The sequence below is a fragment of the Siphateles boraxobius genome, unplaced genomic scaffold (assembly GCF_051911475.1).
Source record: "Siphateles boraxobius isolate OS27281-9 unplaced genomic scaffold, OSU_SipBor_1 31, whole genome shotgun sequence".
In the NCBI taxonomy this organism is placed as follows: domain Eukaryota; kingdom Metazoa; phylum Chordata; class Actinopteri; order Cypriniformes; family Leuciscidae; genus Siphateles; species Siphateles boraxobius.
In genome coordinates this window covers 1299021-1321677 of record NW_027508931.1, presented here as the reverse complement: position 1 = coordinate 1321677, position 22657 = coordinate 1299021, and the positions used below count along the sequence as shown (strand labels likewise).

General features: G+C 40.4%; 1 protein-coding gene across 5 annotated transcripts in view; it reads left to right on the top strand.

The window, feature by feature from the left end:
- Positions 1–22657, top strand: part of hydin (HYDIN axonemal central pair apparatus protein) — an 89209-nt gene that overhangs the window by 12336 nt on the left and 54216 nt on the right. For all 5 annotated transcript variants that reach the window (XM_077248847.1, XM_077248846.1, XM_077248845.1 and 2 more), the window contains 11 exons: positions 7939–8140; positions 8482–8662; positions 10112–10211; positions 10822–10940; positions 11749–11972; positions 16379–16446; positions 16555–16790; positions 18278–18378; positions 18457–18592; positions 18718–18882; positions 21434–21586. In XM_077248847.1, the coding sequence (XP_077104962.1) occupies positions 7939–8140; positions 8482–8662; positions 10112–10211; positions 10822–10940; positions 11749–11972; positions 16379–16446; positions 16555–16790; positions 18278–18378; positions 18457–18592; positions 18718–18882; positions 21434–21586 (1685 nt within the window). The remainder of the gene's footprint in view (positions 1–7938; positions 8141–8481; positions 8663–10111; positions 10212–10821; positions 10941–11748; positions 11973–16378; positions 16447–16554; positions 16791–18277; positions 18379–18456; positions 18593–18717; positions 18883–21433; positions 21587–22657) is intronic.

The following is a 22657-nucleotide window of genomic DNA, read 5'->3' as shown; positions in this document are numbered from 1 at the left end:
AAAATAATAGTTCACCCAAATTGAAAATTCTGTCATCATTCACTCACCCTCAAGTTTTTCCAAACCTGAATGAATTTCTTTCTCCTGCTGAACACAAAAGAAGATATTTTGAAGAATGTCAGTAACCAAACAGTTGATTGACCCCATTGACTTCCATATGTTTTTTTTTTTAAAGTACCAGAAACTTTTTGGTTACCCACATTCTTCAAAATATCTTCTTTTGTGTTCAGCAGGAGAAAGAAACTCATTCAGGTTTGGAACAACTTGAGGGTGAGCAAATGATGACACACTTTTCTTTTTTTTGGGTGAACCATCAATTTAAGATAACATTTAAATTATGTAATGTTACTTTACGTGCATCAACTTTAAAATAATGAACTCATTACACCTTATATCAATGGCAGAACAATCAACAAATCATAACAGAATTAACATTAACTTTTGCAGCGTTGAGCATTGTAGCCAATCACAGAAATGTCTGTTGAATGCATCGGCCAATCAGAGGCGTTTAAACGAGTGCTGAAGATGTGTTTTGCGCGAGCTCACCGAGTTCTACACTTTTCGCAAACCTGTCATTTTTATTGGCAATAACCTTAAGATGCAATTAAGAGATTCACTGCAATGTATTTGATATTCTTGATGCTGCTCTGATGCACTCCATTACGCACCGCTCTGTTTGTTGGATGACAAAAAGTTCAGCGGTCTAGCTCATGAAATGTCAAAATGATTAAAGAATGCGGGGCTTACCGTTCACAGAAGGATGTTAACAGTGAACGAACGCCTGGTAAAATGTAAGTAGATAAAATTTAATATTTGACAACTGTAATTATTTCACTAATAAAATAAGCCTTTCTTTTTCTTTATTCCCTTAAATCGCTTTTATAATCAATTCATTAATTTAAATAAAAATACCCAATTTTAGTTTGGGCTAAAGCCCCGAATATCCACTGACCCTAGAACCGCCCCTATTTTTGTTTCAAATTAAATGCTGAAACGTTCTCAAAGTGACTCATAGGAGCTCTGGAGATGACGCTCTCGTGTAAAGGCAAAAGGCTCATACATTTTTACACATGTAGGCCTATGCCGCCTATCAAAGAGAATGACAGCCTGTGTCCGCCATATAAAACTATAAAAAAGGTAGGCTAATTGTGACTTTTTAATCTCACAATTGTGACTTTATTCTTTTCTTTTTTGTATTCAGTGGCGGAAACAGGCTTCCATTACAAATGACATAGGCAAGCTACTAAACGTCTTAAACAATATTAATTTAAAACAGTTTAAATAAACTGAGGATAAAAAAAAAAGAACTAAAAATTTTAAACCTAGCCTCTTAACTTTGATTTTACAACTAGGCTAGGCTACTGTATATTCGCGGATTCACTCTTCTCTCTGGATATGCGCGCATGTTTGTGAGGGGAGAGAAAGAGAGAGCAGGAGCGCTCTGCCAAGAATTTCCCCGATGGTCTGACTGGATTCCGCGATTCCGTTCATAGGGTTCTAAAATTATTTCGCGGACCCCCTGGCAACGGACCCCAAGGGGTCCGCGGACCCCACTTTGAGAACCACTGCCATAGAGGGTTAACATTCATACTGCAAAGATCACATCACTGGTGCTCATTGTGTGTGATAGAAGGCGGATAGGGTGGTAATTTAAACATTCCGCTGGGTCGCCTTTATTCTTGAAAATAGGGACTGTATTTATTGTGGTCCAGTTGGTTGGTACATGGCCAAAGTCGACGTTGGCATTGAAGAAAGTTGCTAGCCATTCAATCGTGGTGACACGCAGCTCCTTCAACTTCCAAAAATCCACTGGCAGATCGTTAAAGCCTGGTCCTTCATGCTATCAGTGGCTTTGGCAACTTCTTCAGTTGTAATACGAGGGTTTGAGTCGACATTTGGGATGCCTTCAGGAACCGGCAAATGTGAAATAGTGTTGTCAGCGTTACAAGATCTCACGCCTGTCCTGTACTCATCGACCATCCTTGTCTTTTACGCACATATAGTGTTCAATATCTTGTGCCCTTTGGTGCTTGCTTTCGCTAGTCGGTAGATGATATATTGACTCGTTATTTAAATTTAGTTCATTTTAAACAAACAAAAAGCTATATAGTGTACCTTTAACTTGTTTAAGTGAATTTACTGAATTCCATGTGTTAAAAGAAATTTTTTATTAGAACTTGCAAAGGAAAATTTGTGTAAATGTAGTTTACTTTTTTCTGGGGAAAACTTTTTCCCGCAGTGTTGTAGAGCTTCAGGGAATGTCCCTGGATTTTGTTTTAATTCTCTTCGACAAAAGAGAGCTCTTAATGAAGGAATCAAAAAATTATTATTAGTCTTATTTAAATCTTTGATCTCAAGGTTATAGCTTTTCACACATTCACCAAACAATTTCCTGTACACATGATGTGCTCAGATCTAAAGGTTAATGTCCATGTTACTTATTGACAACCAGCCGACATGTTTAATATAAACATCTAAGGTGCAATCTGGGGCTGTCTTTAACTGCACTGTTCTGTCTTTCCATTAATAATGTACTACAAAGCTAAAGAGATATCGATGCCCATGTAGTCCCTCTGAAACCATAATGTGTTTAATTACCAATAGCTGGAAGTAAGTAGAGACACTATCTCCTCTAAGCAACACAGAAAAGGATGAGTTACTTAATCTGTCCTACATTTTCAAATGCCTCCCAGCTGTTTTGCTTCGTATCATCTGCCTTATCTAGGCTGCAGAGTTTGCCCATTGACTCTAAAATATGTATAAGGAGCCAAAAAGCCCCTGGTAGCAGCTGCAGCAGTGTGGCAGAGGGGATCCTACCCACTAGTACACACTCAGTGTGATTTCTTCTTATACAGTGAAAGCTATTTCCTTTCAAGGGACACTTGGGTTTCTTCAAAGGATATTCCTCCTATCATTTCTGCCTGTAAATAGAGAATGCATGCATGGAACTTCAGCATGACAAATAGTTGGTTTCATATGTGGTAAAGTGTGTATCTCATTTCTTATATTTCCCGTTACAAATGGCAGTGCATCGCATTACCCATGGCTTGTTTGCTATTAACGGCGTTTATATAGAAACAAAATCTCATTATTGTGGCATTCAGAGACGAGAGACACAGAGGGAGCTGTAAGCATCTAGGTCTGTTTAAATGGCAACATCGAGGCTAATGGAAAATTTTTTATTATATTCGCGAATGAAAACATGGAGCACCAAAGCAAAACAAACACATCAGCTTCGTTGCATGGGTCACAGGTCACGTTTTCCATTCTGTCTACAGTATATCAATCTCTCTCTTTTCCTCCCCTATTCAATAGTCTGTCTTCTGCTCAGACAGCATAACACAATGCATACAAAACATGTCATGAAAATAAATAAGATAATTACTGCTGTTTGTTGAATGAATTGCTTAAATGGGTTGTGCCACTGTAAGAATAAAATACATGAACTGCTTCCTTAGAAATGCCAATGGATTGGTGGCTATTGTTAAGATAATGTTTTTCTTTATTTATAGTATTTTGTTCAGTATATAGTCTAATTAAGGTTTGACATAGGTTAATTTCAGTTAAGAATGGATGCTATTTTTCATACAAGGCTTCCAAAAATAACTCTGTGTTTCTTAGGGTGTTTTCAGACACATGGATATTTGCTTTGTTCCAAAACAAGGATTAAAATTGTCACAATATTGAAATTTCTTCTGGGTTCGGTTTAATTTCACAAGCTGACGAACACTATTTACCTCGGGACTAGCGTCCCGAGATAACAGCAGAAAAGCAGATGGGAAATTACCCATTACACGTTTCAAGTTTCAAGTTTGTATTTATTTATATAGCACATTTAAAAACAGCAAACAGGGCTGACCAAAGTGCTGAACAATACACAAGATAAAGAACAAAGACAAACCACACAATCATGACAGAAGCTCACAATGAATTAAAAGCTAAAGAAAAAAAATAGGTTTTAAGAGAGGATTTAAAAACAGTTACAGATTGAGCAGCTCTGATGTAAACCGGAAGGCTGTTCCACAGCCTAGGGCCAGCAACAGCAAAGGCTCTGTCCCCTCTATTCTTTAACCTAGATCTGGGGACAGACAGAAGTCTCTGATCACCAGACCTCAGGTTTCGTGTGGGGTTGTGTGGACAGAGTAGCTCAGACAAATAGCTCGGTGCCAGATTATTTACGGATTTAAAAACAAATAAAATAATTTTAAACTTGATTCTAAAATGCACAGGTAGCCAATGCAGAGATTTTAAGATAAGTGAAACATGATCAAATTTGCGTTTTCTTTTGAGGAACTTTGCTGCAGCGTTCTGTACTAATTGGAGACGCGCAATAGACTGTTTGGGTATGCCGAAGTATAGAGAGTTGCAATAGTCCATAGAGTATTACACCCATTATACATTGTGATACAGCTTAGTTTGTTGGTCCATTGGGTCGGATTGCTATCTCACCACAAGCGAATCACTCCGTAGCTGGTTTTAAGTGGGCCGAGACAACCTTTTTCAGGTGTTCCAATTTTATTTAATTTTTTTTGTGGATTTGAGCGCGATTACCATGTTCAAAAATGCCTAAACGAACTGAACTAAGTGACAAAATGCATCAGGTTCCAAAACAAACGCTCCAATTAAGCCAGATGTGAAAAATGCCCTTATTGTATGTTTGTTTCATCTCAAAATTATTTTTTCTGTGGTTAGGAGGACCAAATGTGTATCTATATTATACTCTATGATATAAGCAGACCACTTTCCTCGTCAAAAAAGAGAACACCCCCTATCTTGGCAGGCTTTTTAGAGTGCACTTAGCTGAGGAAGACATCTCACACACACACAATCTGCAGCTCAATGAAAGCTTTCCTCATTTCCCATTCTCCTCCCCTCCCCTCTCTTCTGAACAGCTCCCACAATCCTTCAGCCTGCTGGCAGATGCAGTGTCCCATCAAAGACACAATTTCCTTTGCTCTTTTTCTCTCTCTCTTAAAGCTTCATGCATAGAGACAGAGGTTAAATGTCTCTGGCTCATTTGTGAAAAGTGATATCTACGGCAAATTAATCAGTGGAGAGAGTAAAAGGATGAAAGAGTAAGACTGGGAGCGAAGAAAAGAAAGAAGCCACAGGACCTGCCTTCTGCCAAACCATCTTCAGGATGTCATTATGGCAGTTTCATTTCTTCTACCAATATTGTTATTCTCTCTGTCTATCTTTCATTCTGTTATCGTTCTCCCTTTCTCTTACACTGTCTCTGTCTGTCTTTTCCTTTCATAAAGCCTAGTTCACCCCCCCAACATACAGCTTCTTTCCTTTCCTTCCAAGGCTGTTGTAGCTTAAACATAAATGCAAATTCTTCTGCTCCAAGTACATCAGATGTGCAGCAATTACATTTGCTTGTTTAAAATGTGCACTGAGTAACAGCAGTCCTGCTAGGAGACATGCTTGCATAACTGGATCAGCCCCTAAAGAGAAAATGCTTCAGGCTCCCGTCTCCTCTTTCTCACACTCCTTAGTCTCTACTGTAAAGCACAGAAAAACGTTGGGTGAAAGCATAGTATTATGTTTTTTTTTTCATTGATCTTGTTCATTTTGCTAGACACTGTTTTTATTTTATTTTTTCTGTAACCTCAAGAACTTAACTATTTGCACTTTGTATTTGGGAAATTATTGCATTGTGAAAACTGTGGGTGTGTGTGTGTGTGTGTCAACTAAATTTACCTCTCATCCTCTGTTTGGAAAACTACAATGATCTCATTTATCAATGAACACGCACTGCTTAAAGGGATAGTTCAACTGAAAATGTTGTCATCACTTATTCACTCCCAAGTTGTTCCAAACCTGTATGAGTTTTTTTCTTCTGTTGAACACAAAAGATGATAATAATAAAAAATTTTGGTAATCGAACAGTTGACGGTTGCAATTGATTTCCATTGTAGGAAAAATATACTATGGAAGTCAATGGCTACCGTCAACTGTCTTGTAACCAACATTCTTTAAAATATCTTCTTTTGTGTTCAGCGGAAGAAAGAAACTGGTTTGGAACAACTTTGAGGGTGAGTAAGTGATGACAACATTTTCATTTTTGGGTGAACTATCCCTTTAAAAGAATTACTATTATCGTCCAATAACCATTATGGTATTGTTTTGTTTTCCTTATTTATCAACATATATGCTTTACTTATTGTAAAGTTATTGTAAACATATTGTCTTCCCAACATCCTTAGCAGCCTCATTAGGCAGTGTACTGAATTATTTTGCATTGAAGACAGTCAGCGTATTTTGAAGACATCAGTGTACAAAAAAGACAAACAGGTATGGGGTTAATTATATACAGTGCACCTGATACCATAAAGGTCTCGATGGGATGAGATGAAGGAGGGTGGGGAATGTCTTAACAATCTAAAATGCCTCTGGTGACCTGTCTGTTTGTGTCCAAGAGCTAGAGCCTCTTCAGAATAGAGTCACCAGAGAGAGACACATGCTGAGAAAAATAAAAGTATTCTCTCTAGATTGTGTGCAAGAGTTGCTAACGTTGTACATACACGTACAGACAAAAACGTGTGATGCATATGTTCATACAATGCAATATGTTAAGTGAAAAGTGCATGCGCTCGTGATACTTGGGCTTTGAAGCTTGCTAAATCAGCCAATAAATGTTACAGCTAATATTTGTTTCTCTACATTATCCATCAGTTTACTTCTGATGGATTTCTTTGCTGTCGATTTGTTTACTTGGTCTTGAGGAATTGTCTCATATATTTGCTCCCCTCCTCCCCAGCATTGAGTTTGTCAGTCAGCACAATCATATTACATATTCCAAATGCAATTCAGTATATCCAGAGCAGAAGATTTATAGTCCAAGATCAATGTTTACCTGGTATATATAATTTTATTGTGAAAACAATTGCTGTTTTATGATTTGTTTGCATACTTTTTCAAATTTGTGTGGGTGCATGTGTAAGTGCGCTGACATTATGGACAAGGCAGGGCTGTGATAGTCCACTAAGCATGAAGCTCCTGCTTTGAATGTAGCCAAACTAGTAAAACAAATCAAAATGCAGGTAAATATATGTAAGCCAGCAGGACTTCTGATTTGAGCATTTGTTTTGAATTTTATGTGTGTTTTGTTCGCTTCTGATTGGTTTTGGTGAGGTCACGTGACCGCATTTCATTGGGGAACTCTTGTCCTTATGGACCACGTTCACAATCACTGCAGCACACAGCTCCACCATGGTAACAAACGCAGAATACAGACCTCTATAAGTTTACATGTAGCGCCACCAACATGCTGACTAAAAAAGATCACACAGCTCCAGTCTTACAATTGCCTAATTGTAAATCTTTAATGCTCACTAGGGAATTGATGGGGACGATTCTATTTCTAAAACCGTGCCATTGATGCCTCATTTGTGCCCCCCATTCTTTACTACTCATTTAACAAAGCAAAATACTGAACTAAGGCACTTTATTTCGTAGATTTAACTCTGTTTAGTCTATAATGCAAAAAATTATGCAGATTCTTTTAATAAATTATACATTTCGCTTTCATTGTTAATATAGACAATGAATTACTCAAATTTATGAAAAACGCAAATTTCGTCTTTGTCCTTTTTTTGGCTGTCATTCAGTTAAATTACCATCATTGTTTAAATTGTTTTATTGGCCTTATTAAGATGAATAAAATCATGTTTTTATATTTTGAATTTTAAATAATGTTGTGTGCCACAATGATATTTGCTAGTTACGCTTGTTATTAGCCACTTTTGCTCTCAACTTCATAACATTAAACCCTACAACATTTTAAATGTAACGGGGTTGGGACAAATGAATGGATGGTTTCATGAGAATGACCCACCAATACTTGTGTTGTAAGTCTTGTGTTAACAGTAGACTGTCTTCATACAAACCTTTAACTTTGATATGTCTGTCAACCTTATGGCTTCTTTTTTTTAGGAGAAGATATCCAAATCACCCTCTATGGAGATTCCACAGATATAAATGTTGGATTGGACAAGAACTATGTGATGCTGGAGAAAACCTTCATCTCTTTAGCTACCTACCAGAAAGTGGCAATAATGAACAGGAGTGATTCCATTGTGCATTACCAGTGGAAGAACCTTGCCACTGAGGAGGAAGAGGAACGGGACAAATTAAGGTTTGACTAGTTAACCTCTAATAGCTTGAAGTGTTTTTATTGTAGCTATAATTTAAGTTTTTCTAACTATACTTTTGGAAAGATAAAATCTTTACAGTTTATCCTAAATTCAAGTGAGGTGACATGTTCACATCTTAATGAAAAATTATGATGACAGCATCTGAGATGCATTTTGTTTATAAACCGAGAGACAAGTGAAACTCATTTTCAGTGGCAATGAATAATGATGGAAGTTTCTTTTTTTTTTTTTAAATGGGCTATTCTTTTAACATTATGAATGTGTCAGTCTGTGATGGTCCATTTTTCTCTTATTCTCTGTTGTTTTCTTTCTTCTTTTGTAGGCTTTCTTCAGAGCTGGACCAAGAAGTGGATGATGAGATGGAGCAGTTTCTGACAGAAAACACTGATCCTTCTTTGCGAGCTTGTCTTTCGCAGTTTTCCAATACCCTCCAGGAGGGCCTTGTGCAAACTCAGCAGCAGCTTTTGTCTCTGGATGACCAGGACATCATCATGAGACCCCTGGTGTGTTACTTACAACTAGACACATGACAAGCTTCAGCATTTTAGATTTCAGTTTACCCCGATGCAATATTGCATAACCAGCAATTAAATCTGAAACCTAGGATGTCCTTGTACCGTATAACCATATGCCTAAACATATGGTGGAAACCAAACTTAGACATCACTCCACTCAGCCAAGCAATTTAAAAGATACTGAGCTTATTTCTAATTAGACTTGAGGATTTGTTATGTGGATGAGAGTTAAATGTGATTTACTTAACTAAATGTTAATTTTAATTGTGAAGTTTTAAATGTTTTACTTTGTGCATGCAATCCCTAAATTCCTAAATTAATCCTAAATTCTGCATTGGTTATGCACCTAGTGATTGGTCTTCTGCTACAGTTGAGTCTTTATAAGTTTTTGCACGTCTGCAGTTGATGCAGAATGTATGCAACAGTGCCAGTCGATTATAACACGATCTGCGTCTATAGGAAGTCCAGCTCAGCACTTTGTTTTTCCAAATGACTAATCACATACCCTTCAAAAGACATCCAACAGAGTTTTGTGTTAATTCTGTCACTTTGCTCTGACTTTCAGCCTCTTAAAGGCACATACAGACATACTGCACCTCACATTTTCCTTCATCTAATGTACATTTTATATATAAGACAGAAGAAGATGCTGCTATAAGGATGGCTATAAATGAAAATTATTCCCATTTATTTCTGCTCTGATTTTACTCTCACCATAAATGTTAATGCAAATCCAGATTTTTCAAACCAGATTTATGCAGGCTTAGGCAAGAAGAGACAGAGACAAAGCAAAACAAAACCGATCGGTATCCCCTCTGCTTGGATGTGAGCATCTGTCTACATGCAGTAGAGCTTGATCGCACCTGCTCCGTCAACTCTCCGTCAAGCACTGCCTGGTGACACAACATGCTGTTTGTTCACTAGTGATTTAGCAAACATTTTTATCCAATGCAATTGTGGCCAATCCCCCTAGAGCACCCTAATTGTAAGTGACTTGCTGAAGAGCGCAGTGGTGATAAGAGACCTTGGTATCTCCCAAGTTTATTGATGCATCACCTGCTGGGATCATACCTGTGAAGTTTGTGTTACCAGCTCTGATTGTTAGGCTTTCACCACTTTCTATGTGTCACTGCTTCAGGGAGTAGTATAGCATGCAAACACATTTTGGTATTTTTTTTCCACATCACTCCTGTCATAATAATAGTAATACTAATGCCTTTACCATGAATTACTGGATAATAATATGACATTGATGTCATTTATTATCTAAATATTCTTTAATAGAAAAAGAGTCATTTTAAATTATAATAATATTAAAAAACTTCTCTTTTACACGTGTGACTTTGCATTACGCTTATATGACAAATAACATCTGTGGAAATTAATCAAAATTGATTTTTTGTGTGTTCTCTCTATTGACTTTCTGCTGTTCTACAGAAGGGAGAAATCTGGCCCAACAGCACTACAGAGGTGAACATCATCTTTAAACCACAGGAAGCCAGAATCTACCAGCAGACTGTTTACTGTGAAATCACTGGTACTTACATCATGATAACAGATGTTGTGTTAAAAACAATCACTTTCTACAGTCACAGCTATGCTGCTCATGCACACTTGCATTGTTCTCTAACAATGCATTGGTATATTTGCATGTTGCGCTTAAGCCCATCTGCAGGCCTGGAGATCAGGTTTGCATTTATTTGCATGTTTGAGTAAGGTCTGACAATATTCTGGTTGCTTGGAGTAGTAGTGACCTAGAAAAACACACTGTTGATATTTTAACCAGTGAAATTTAAATGGTAAATGGACTGCATTTATATAGCGCTTTCACAGACCCAATGGCCACCAAAGCACTTTACATATTTGCCTCGCATTCACCCATTTCACTCACTCATTCATACACCGACGGTGGTGTCAGCCATGCAAGGCGCCATCCAGCTCGTCGGGAGCAGCTGGGGTTAGGTGTCTTGCTCATGGACACCTCGACACTTGGTCAGGTGGAACCGGGGATCGAACCACCAACCTTTCGGTTTGTAGACAACCTACATGAACCACTGAGCCAATGCCGCCCCATTTAACAGCCTGTTTCATTATTATAAACTGTGCTTTTTTTTGGTTTCTTATTTGACTGCTCTGTACTTACACAGGTCGTGAATCTCGGTTGCCACTCTGCATACAAGGAGAGAGTGTAGGCCCAAAACTGCAGTTCAGCTTTGACTTTCTAGACATGGGAAACATTGTCATTGGCTCCAAACAAAGCTATAAGGTACAATTGTAGAAAACTCATGTAGTATCTTTGTTTTAATCTCAATGGTAAAAGCAATTTGAGCTTAAGTTACATTGTATCCCATTAAATCCTGTAATAATTATTATTCAGTTGTTTACATTTAAGCAGCTGCATAACACACTAAAGGTACAAAATGTGTCCATATTGACATACAATTTTACTAATTAAGCATTTTATATTAGAGTGCTATAATGATTGCATTTTGTAAGTGTTATTGTCCTCTTCTTAACCTTCAGCACAGTCTAAAAGACAAAACCACTTAGCGTTACCTCCTCCAAATCATTACACAGACTAAAGCAGGTAGTAGTGGTGGGAAGAAACTATTGATGTAACAGAAGAACCCTTCACAGAATTGATTACTGTGAGATGTTGCTCACAATCTGCCAAATGTAGCATGGACTCGACAGCAGTTTTAATTGAATAATAAAAGCCCCTTATTATTACTGAGTCTTGAAATAGACCAATGTTTGGCTCAGTTTGAGTACACTCCATGCTGAATTATGCAAACATTGTGGCTTTCCAATTCCTTTTGTTATTTGAGCTTTTGCATGATCACAATAATATAATTGTCCTGAAAGTTTTGGATTGTTTGTTTGAGTCTGATTTGTCCCTATGGGACTCTTTTTGAGGTAGTATCCAAGTGAATGATTAAACAACATAAACTGATCCCACCGGTGAAAGAATGAAACAATTGGATGTTCAGTCTGTGCAGGCATAAACCTGGGGAAATCTACACACCGTCTTTCTTTTATGTTCCTTCTCTCTGTCTGTTTTCTCTTATTCTTAGCTGCTTCTAAGCAACAAGGGACTGATAAATGGTGCATATAAACTAGTGCAACCCAGTACAGTGCTGGGGCTTTGCTTTTCCTTCATCCCCTCTGAAGGCATGATCCCACCCGGAGTCTCCAAAACACTGGAGGTCCACTTCTCTTCTGACAAACTGGGTGTTTTCTCTGAGGAGTTACACTTTAGTGTGGTGGGAAACCCTGAGCCTGTCATTGTCACATTCAGGTAAACCCTTTATTATATAATAACCCATTTATTTTCAATTTTCAATTATGTCATTTATGTATGTGTTGCCTTTTGTGTCCATAAGGAAAATCGTTTCATATTGCATTTAAAAACTAGATGAAATTGTTCCCAAAAGGATTACATTTTAGGTTTAGCCTTTCATAGTATGATAGAAATGTGTGAATGCATGTTGTTTAAGGCATTTAATCATTTTCTTATCAGAAGAGACTCTTGTTTTCTCTAATGCTAGACACAATTTATCACCTTATCAAATTCTGTCATAAATGAAATATAATCTAAACATATGAAAAAGTCAAATGTCTTGCTTGGTATCGGTTACAGAAAATGAACCTCTTGTCTAGAATTTCTAATTTTCCACAACACTAGTGTTATGGTGATGCAAGGAGATGCCCAAATGCAGACAGTGTACAATTAACACAAGGTTTATTGGAACAAAAACAGGAAAACAAAACCCATGAGGGGGCAAAACAGACAAGACTAGGAGAGACTAAACTTAGACTTGACGAAAAACAAACAGAAGAACTTTCTCTAGACAATACACTCGACAGGATTCTCACAAGGAATGATTCAGGTAAGGTAACACGCAGGTAAGAATTACAATGAACCGACAAAGGACAGCAAACACAAGGGGATGGTATAGGGAGACACTAAATGACAAGAACAGGTGAAGCTGACTGGACAATAATGACAAGACGAGGATAACAAGGGGGCAGGGTATGTAACGAGACAACACAAGCACATGGCCCAAACAAAAGGCCATGTGCTTGCACACAAAACATGGGTCTGTCATGATCCTGCCTCAAGACTAGAGAAAAATCAAGGACACGAGGGTAGAATCATGACAGAACCCCCACCTTAAGGAGCGGCTTCCAGACGCTCCTCAAGGGGACATCAAACATGGGACATGACAGACGGAGACATAGACAAACCAACAAAACATGACAAATAATAACAAAGCGATACACGAAAACAGGGTCGGGATGCAACAATAAAAATAACAAACACGGGAGGGGGGGGCGGAGGAACAAGGGAGTTCATGGGGGATAGTCCAGGGTGGATGGGTGGACTGGGGGTCTTGGGTCTTCGGGACGAGGGCTGAGGATGAGGAATCCGGGCAGACTTGGATGGGGACACATGAGTAAAAGTCTTGGGGGAAACACTCCGGGGTTGAGAAGTGGCGGGGGTGACCGGGGGAACAGCAGGTAACGGAATAGGATACATGACAGGGGGTGTAGTAGGCGGCCGAAGAGTGGAGAGAGGAAATGAGCTCTCAGAATCAGACCTGGAATCAACGCTTCCCCAAGCGGAATCGACACAATTATCTCTGATTCTGTAGTGGCGTTGAAAGTAGCTGGCGTGGGATCTGCGCTCTCGGCGGCTGGCGTGGGATCTGCGCTCTCGGCGGCTGCCGTGGGATCTGCGCTCTCGGCGGCTGCCGTGGGATCTGCGCTCTCGGCGGCTGCCGTGGGATCTGCGCTCTCGGCGGCTGCCGTGGGATCTGCGCTCTCGGCGGCTGCCGTGGGATCTGCGCTCTCGGCGGCTGCCGTGGGATCTGCGCTCTCGGCGGCTGCCGTGGGATCTGCGCTCTCGGCGGCTGCCGTGGGATCTGCGCTCTCGGCGGCTGCCGTGGGATCTGCGCTCTCGGCGGCTGCCGTGGGATCTGCGCTCTCGGCGGCTGCCGTGGGATCTGCGCTCTCGGCGGCTGCCGTGGGATCTGCGCTCTCGGCGGCTGCCGTGGGATCTGCGCTCTCGGCGGCTGCCGTGGGATCTGCGCTCTCGGCGGCTGCCGTGGGATCTGCGCTCTCGGCGGCTGCCGTGGGTGCTAGGGACGAGACAGTACAGACAGGGACTTCAAGGATCTTGACAAGACGGGACAAGTACTCTGACAGGATTCTTGCAGCAATGACGACCGGCATCTCTTGATTAGCTGAAACTGAGCGCAAAACAGCCTCAGCAGCTGAATCGGTCGCTTCCCTCTCTGCAGCACTCACGACTGCAAGCTCGGGAACAGCCCTTACTGCTGCAGACTCTGGAGCCGCGCCCTCAGCAGACAATTCAGGAACAGTACCTTCGGTTGCAACGGGCCCTGAGACCGCGCTTTCAGTTGCAGCGGGCTCAGGGACAGCGCCATCCGTAGTAGGCTCTGGGACAGCGCTTGCAGACACAGGGGATGACAAAGGACAAGAGACTCCCCTCCTCCTCCTCTCCTTTCTAGGTCGCGGAGCAGAAGCCTCTGCCAGGTTCCCAGCCGGTTGGGGAAGTTCAACAGAATTCGTTCCATGTAGTGAAAGAGCAGCCTCTGGAAGGATTGACTCCGTAGCGGAGGACTCCGAAGCGGACTCCCACGAGGGACTTCTTCCCCGTTTACCGCAGAGACTACTGGGAGGAGATGACACCTCAGGAGTCGAAGCGGCGTGAGCCTGGTCCCCAGGGGTGACCACAGCTAATATACGACCCTCCGGGATCACAGGCAGCTTGGCAGATGATGAGCTCGTGGGTGCCTGTGACTCTCCCCGAGATAAGCAATCCACCATATCAGTGAATGAACGGCAAACCAGCTTCTCCCATTCAGCCAGGGGTGGAGGAGAGTTGAGAACCGCAATGAGGTAGCGGTTAAGGAGGACATCAGGCAGGAAAAACCTCCTCTCGTTCACGACCCGGGCATATTCCCTCATTGATAGCTCTCCCTGGGAGGGAGTCGGGAGTTTGCCCCTCTTCGAGTCAGTGATGGTCCTGTGCCACCAATCTATAAGGTCGTCTGGGTTATGCTTGACACAAGAGGACATTCTGTCTGCTGGGTTCGACTCTGGTCGGTTCATTCTGTTATGGTGATGCAAGGAGATGAACCCAAATGCAGACAGTGTACAATGAACTCAAGGTTTATTGGAACAAAAACAGGAAAACAAAACCCCCGAGGGGGCAAAACAGACAAGACTAGGATAGACTAAACTTAGACTAAGACTTGACTGATTACTTGACGAAAAACAAACAGAAGAACTTTCTCTAGACATTACACTCAACAGGATACTCACAAGGAATGATACAATTAAGGTAACACGCTGGTAAGAATCACAATGAACCGACAAAGGACAGCAAACACAAGGGGATGATATAGGGAGACACTAATGACAAGAACAGGTGAAGCTGACTAGACAGTAATGACAAGACGAGGATAACAAGGGGGCGGGGTATGTAACGAGACAACACAAGCACATGGCCCAAAACAAAAGGCCATGTGCTTGCACACAAAACATGGGTCTGTCATGATCCTGCCTCAAGACTAGAGAAAATCAAGGACACGAGGGCAGAATCATGACAACTAGTGCATGTTTCCAGCCAGTCCCCATTGCTTTCCACCGTTATGTACTAATGGCAGTTTTAAAACATTAACCCAACCGTGGCATATGATAGATTGCCTTTCCCATTCATACACATTCCACCCTGGTAGGCAACATGCTAAACAAAAAGGTCATAGTAAAACCTTTTATAAATTAAAAAAAAAAATTGTTTATACATATATGGCCACATTCTTTATTATGCTCTGAGTAGATACTTCTTTTGAATAAGTAATTATTTTGTGATCATAAAAAGCAAGCTCTATATATAGTATGAATCTGCTTATTGTGAATTTATTTCCGGACATACTACATTGTATTGTCATTGTAATGTGATCTACCTGCATGAGCTGCGTCGCCTCACTGCCATTTATAAATCTTCTCCTGTGGCCTCATGGGATAGTAAAGTGTCCAATGGATGCGCACTTCAAAATCGCCCCTGAAGTAATATGTCCTCCGGGCACTGTTTGCCTACTGTTTTATGTATACTGTTAATTTGGACTTACTACTCTTTTTATGTACAATACTATACCAACCTATATAGTAGGGAGGTCTGCAAATTTGGATGCAACCCTAGTATTGGTTGACCTTAACCAGAGTTGATTTTAGAGCAGAAGATTGACCCGAATTGTACAACCTTCCCTTTAATCAATCCCCTCTTATGACCATTAGCAAAAAACATCAATGTTTCTCCTTCACTCTTTGTTGTTTTAATCATTAGCTTATGTCTGATTAAATGAACCTGTACAGGCTGAACCTTAATTAAACGAGTGAAGCAGAGCTCTGCTGAAATCTTTCAAACAAACTAGCACAAACCACTTCCCCTTTGATTAAGATGGATCACCACTGAAAGTGCTGAATGTATACATTCCACAACTACCACTCTGCCTTGTCATCTAAAAACAATGCCACTCATTCCTCGTTATACTGGACTTCACCTCAACAGTCTTTTAGTTTTGTATAATTACTTGTGATGCAGCATTTTCGATTGGCCTTAATTCTTGTTGAGTTGTTTTTTTGAAAATTTCCTCATCCCTTCATATCTTGCAGGGGGTGTTTAATTGGGCCTACATTCCACTTCAGTGTCCCAGAGCTCAACTTTGGGGAGGTGTCCTTTGGTAAATGAACTTGCACTCTCCACTTCATCAATCAGGATCAATGTTAGTGTTTAATCCTTGTTTTGCATATTAGTTGTGTAATCAGGAATCTTCTATCACTGAACCAAGGGTTTCCGCAAACGCTGACATGTCGCCTTAGCAACACTTCTGTGGTGCCCATGAGCTTTGAACTGCGGATCCCTGGAGATGGCACAGGACAGGCGAGCAGTACCAGCACGGACCAGGTCACTCAGCTGAACAGAAGTGAATGGGGACTGGGAGACAAAACCAAAAGGAGACCAAAAGAGTTTATCTTATCACCCAGCACAGGCACAGTTCGTGCTATGGCTGAGATAGATGTCCAGGTATGTTTGCTCTTTCTGATTCTAAGCCGAGCCATCAACGTATTATCTCGTATTCAGACCTCAAAGTGATTTGAATCAATTTCCCTATGCAAAAGCAGAAGTGACCTGTCAAGATGTTCCCTATGACCTGTCCGTGCCACAAACATCAACAGTCTCTCAAGAGACGAGAAACTCTGGTCTTTAAAACTAAGTGCAACCTTAAATGTCCGTTCAGAGCAGACCTTTAATCCCTATTAAACCTTTAGACAGCTTGGACTTTTTTTAAAAAGGGCTGTTGTATTCCATTAATAGAAAAACGGGAGGTGGAATATATTGGAAAAGGTGATAAATGAGAACAGTATCTCCAGCCTCTCTCTCTCTCTCTATAGGGCTGTGATATCTCGCCTATGCTCCTTTGGTTGCCAGGTACCTTACGTACCTGTCATGTGCTGGTCTTTTCCCATCAATGGGAGCTGTCAGCACTTTGGAGGGCTAATCTGTTAGATGTGTCCGCCTGTCTTTGTGCTTCCTGTGGATGTGGGTGTCTCCTGTCAGTGTGCAAATGTGCCTCTCCCAGTCTGTGACAAAAAATGTGTCTCACTGTGCTCTAATGAGACCTCAGCACAAGAATACATATTAAGGGGTTGCGATTAGTCGTATTAGTGGAATGGAACAATATTCCCAGATGCATCACACAGCTGGCCGGCAGCCGCCCAGACATGTTAGAATAATAAAAGAAAAGCACCTTTAGAGTACTTTGCCGTTCTTCTCAGGCGGTTACATTTCGTGGTGACAGTTGTCTGTGATCCCATATGTGAGGTTTCAGAGCACTTAAAGCACTGCAAGGAGAGGAATACTGCAATCTGAACAGTTTGGAATTACGTGAGCGCTATATTTAGACAAGCAGCTGTTAAATCTGTTCAAAGCTTTTATAATAGTGATTTAAACAATTATATATTTAAGTGGGGTTGTTTTATAAAATAAAGACAGAGATATAAAATCTTATGAAGAATATACAGTAAACTACCGTTCAAAAGTTTTGGGTCAGTTACATTGTTGTTTTTTTTTGTTGAAAGAAAATAAGAAATTATTACCTTTTAATATGTATTTAGCAAGGATGCATTGAATTAGTAAAGAATAAAAAAAAGTATTTTACATTGTTACATACACATTTTAATTGAAATAAATGCTTTTTATTTTACTTTCTATTCATCACAGAACCCTGGGAAAAAATAACAACTTTTTTACAAAAATATTAATCCGCACAACATTCAACATTGATAATAAAAAGAAATTGAGCACTGAAGACTGGAGTAATGGCTGCTGAAAATTTAGCTTTGCCATCTCAGAAATAAATTACATTTTAAAATATATTTCGCAATGATTTACTGTATTTTTGATCAAATAAATGCAGACTTGGTGAGCATAAGAGACTTTTTTCAAAAACATTAAAAAATGTTACTGACTCCAAACGTTTGAACGGTAGTGTATGTGTGTTTGTTTTTCAGTTAACCTTTTGCTCCAACACGGTGCAAGACTACAATCTGGCTTTAGTGCTGGATGTTCAAGTTGTTGGAGAGGAGGTTTTAGCTCTCCCAATCAAAGCTAGGTAATACACTTTCATTGGGGAAATAAAGTGGTCTTGCTTTTTTCCATGCACAAAACTTATCTCTGATTGTTCTGTTAGATGTGTTGTGCCTGATGTTGTCCTCAAGAACCCAGATCTTCAGTTCCAGAACTGTTTCCTGGGTCATCCCTATGAGCAATCATTTGAGCTCATCAATGATACTGACCTTCCTGCGTGCTATGGACTTCTGCCTCAGGTGATTCCTCCCAGTCAAGTAAAATGTATTGTGTTTTCTATTGCAGCCCTTTCTAATTTTCTAGGACAAACATTAGAGATATGTATTTTGATTTTCAAGTGTATGACACATGTTTCTGTTTGCAGCCGTATGAGGAAGACCCTGCTCTTCTTTATTCCAGTCCTCACGCACGAGGGGTCATCCAACCGTATAGCACAGAACAGATTCCAGTAGTTCTTCAGGCCAAGACAGTGGGCAGCCTACAGGAAACAGCTCACATTGCTATACTAGGCCGTCAAGACCCACCGTTGGTGAGTATATGTACAGTATACGTTTGACATTATGGCAAGTGCATATTTTACACTAGCACTCCAAAGTTGGGGGTCGGCAAGTTTTTGTAATGTTTTTGAAAGAAGTCTTTTATGCTCACCAAGACTGCATTTATGTAATAAAAATAATTTAAGAAAAAAAATATATACTCATGTTCAATTGAACCAAAGTCAATGGCTTGATTCCCAAGTAATGCATGAACTGATAAAATGTATACAGGTCCTTCTCAAAAAATTTGCATATTGTGATAAAGTTCATTATTTTCCTTAATGTAATGATAAAAATTAAACTTTTATATATTTTAGATTCATTGCACACCAACTGAAATATTTCAGGTCTTTTATTGTTTTAATACTGATGATTTTGGCATACAGCTCATGAAAACCCAAAATTCCCATCTCAAAAAATTAGCATATCATAAAAAGGTTCTCTAAACGAGCTAATAACCTAATCATCTGAATCAACTAATTAACTTTAAACACCTGCAAAAGATTCCTGAGGCTTTTAAAAACTCCCAGCCTGTTTCATTACTCAAAACCGCAATCATGGGTAAGACTGCCGACCTGACTGCTGTCCAGAAGGCCATCATTGACACCCTCAAGCAAGAGGGTAAGACACAGAAAGAAATTTCTGAACAAATAGGCTGTTCCCAGAGTGCTGTATCAAGGCACCTCAGTGGGAAGTCTGTGGGAAGGAAAAAGTGTGGCAAAAAACGCTGCACAACGAGAAGAGGTGACCGGACCCTGAGGAAGATTGTGGAGAAGGACCGATTCCAGACCTTGGGGGACCTGCGGAAGCAGTGGACTGAGTCTGGAGTAGAAACATCCAGAGCCACCGTGCACAGGCGTGTGCAGGAAATGGGCTACAGGTGCCGCATTCCCCGGGTCAAGCCACTTATGAACCAGAAACAGCGGCAGAAGCGCCTGACCTGGGCTACAGAGAAGCAGCACTGGACTGTTGCTCAGTGGTCCAAAGTACTTTTTTTGGATGAAAGCAAATTTTGCATGTCATTCGGAAATCAAGGTGCCAGAGTCTGGAGGAAGACTGGGGAGAAGGAAATGCCAAAATGCCTGAAGTCCAGTGTCAAGTACCCACAGTCAGTGATGGTCTGGGGTGCCATGTCAGCTGCTGGTGTTGGTCCACTGTGTTTTATCAAGGGCAGGGTCAATGTAGCCAACTATCAGGAGATTTTGGAGCACTTCATGCTTCCATCTGCTGAAAAGCTTTATGGAGATGAAGATTTCATTTTTCAGCACGACCTGGCACCTGCTCACAGTGCCAAAACCACTGGTAAATGGTTTACTGACCATGGTATTACTGTGCTCAATTGGCCTGCCAACTCTCCTGACCTGAACCCCATAGAGAATCTGTGGGATATTGTGAAGAGAAAGTTGAGAGACGCAAGACCCAACACTCTGGATGAGCTTAAGGCCACTATCGAAGCATCCTGGGCCTCCATAACACCTCAGCAGTGCCACAGGGGGATTGCCTCCATGCCACGCCGCATTGAAGCAGTCATTTCTGCAAAAGGATTCCCGACCAAGTATTGAGTGCATAACTGAACATAATTATTTGAAGGTTGACTTTTTTTGTATTAAAAAAACACTTATTTTATTGGTCGGATGAAATATGCTAATTTTTTGAGATGGGAATTTGGGGTTTTCATGAGCTGTATGCCAAAATCATCAGTATTAAAACAATAAAAGACCTGAAATATTTCAGTTGGTGTGCAATGAATCTAAAATATATGGAAGTTTAATTTTTATCATTACATAATGGAAAATAATGAACTTTATCACAATATGCTAATTTTTTGAGAAGGACCTATATAACATGCAAGTGAAAGCAAAAATGTACTGTAATTAGACTATGTTCTTCCTTCAGTTGGCTGCTCCAACAACTTTTAAGACATTGTTTAATTAAAACAGCAAGTGTATTGAATAAAAAAGAAAAATTATGCATGTGTCAATGATTAATGCAATATTTGCAAACAACTTGTATTGTAAACCGAAGACTGTGATAGAAACCCCTTTGATAACAGATCTATTAACAGCGAAGATAAACTCTGTCAAAAGAAAAAGCAGTGTACACACGAAATTATCCATTTTAATAATTTTAATGTACACAGAGGCTGATGATTGATGATAGCGTTAGTACAGAGAAAGGGAGGCTGTTTAGCGCAGCATCTCACGTAATAGCTGAAGAGAGGAACAGTCTCTAATGTGAAAATGCGGCAAGGCTTCTGATTTTAAAGCCCCTTTGACACATTCTGGAACAAAAAAAAAACACCTTTTGTTCAGTACTGTTCTTTGGCATTTTGTTATTGTAATGTAAAAATGTGCTGGTATTAACCCCTTAAGTGTCACCGGCCCAATCAGTTCATTCTGAGATATCATGATTTTTTCAATGCTTTCTGCACATCACAACAGCCAACTCTGTTCCTACGTTCTTTCGATGGAACATCACAAAAATGGAATTTTAATTTTTTTTTGCGCTAAAAATCTTTGATATGTGTAATCCTTTTCTCCATAGGAGCTCCTCCTGTCCTGTGTTGGCCAGGGACCTTCCGTCTCTGTCACTGCTGCCAAGCTGAACTTTGGCTGCATTCCCGTGCTGACTGATGTCACAAGGACTTTGCAGCTGTCAAACGACTCCCCAATCCCAGCCAGATTCTTTGCTCAAATGGTGGGTTCTAATGCTACAGAAGGGATGAAATGCTTCGGCACTGTTTCCCTTTGCCCTTGTAATGTCAGTTTCCTCACCTGAAGCCTATTCTACTGTTTTCTTACTCTGGGTCCAATATCATGGTCTTGTCGCCATGCCTTGTGGATGCTCTTTTAGATTAAATTAGATTAGATTAGATAAGAGTTAGCATAATACCCTCATATGCCTTTTATAAATCCTAATTTCTCTTAATTTCCATTTTTCGTTTTGGTTGCTCTTTATATTAAATAAGCTCCTTGATTCTCAGCACTGATAAATTTAGCATTATGCTTTGTTTAATTAATCCATGGAAGGATTGCATGCAACCACACACATATACCAAGAGACTTGGACACGTATATAGACAAACTCATTCAGATATTAAGGGCATCCTAGATTATGTCTCGACACTCATTGGTAAACTGATCCTGTCTTCTCCTCCAAGGCTGAGGACTTTTATAAGCCCAGAGTTTTTACTAAACATTTTCCAGCTTTAGTCGATCCTGAATTTCATTACAGGCGCTCGATAGCGTGGCTGAGTGCCAGGCAGATGCTGACAGCAGTGTGTCGTGAATTGAAAATACTCACAACGCAGTCTTTCGCTTTTATGCATCCATCTGTTCATGTAGTTTCTGATAAACAAGTATTGTGAGATTTTGGAAAGATATGTCTCTCCTGAGACTGACTTTTGGTTCCATTGTAAAACTCTACAGCACGATGAAGTTTAAAGCAATCAATGGTGTTAAACCTTCTAATGCAGGTCTGATCTGATTATTGAAATTCCAGCTGGCTTGTTCTTTACTTGATTCCTCTCTCAAGGGGAAATCGCCCCAACCTTGATCTAGCTCCCTATCGACCGGCTCGTCTCTCTGTCTTCCCCTTCTTTATCTCTCTCCCACTTGCTTTGCCACTTCTCTTTCATATGAAGACTTACGGAGTGATCTATGTCTCCCTGGTGACCTCGTTTAGTCCGGCGCAGTTCAAATGATAGGGCCCTCTCTCTAACCTCTACCTACTCAAAGGCGTTTCCTCCTTGCTGAATACTGAATTTGT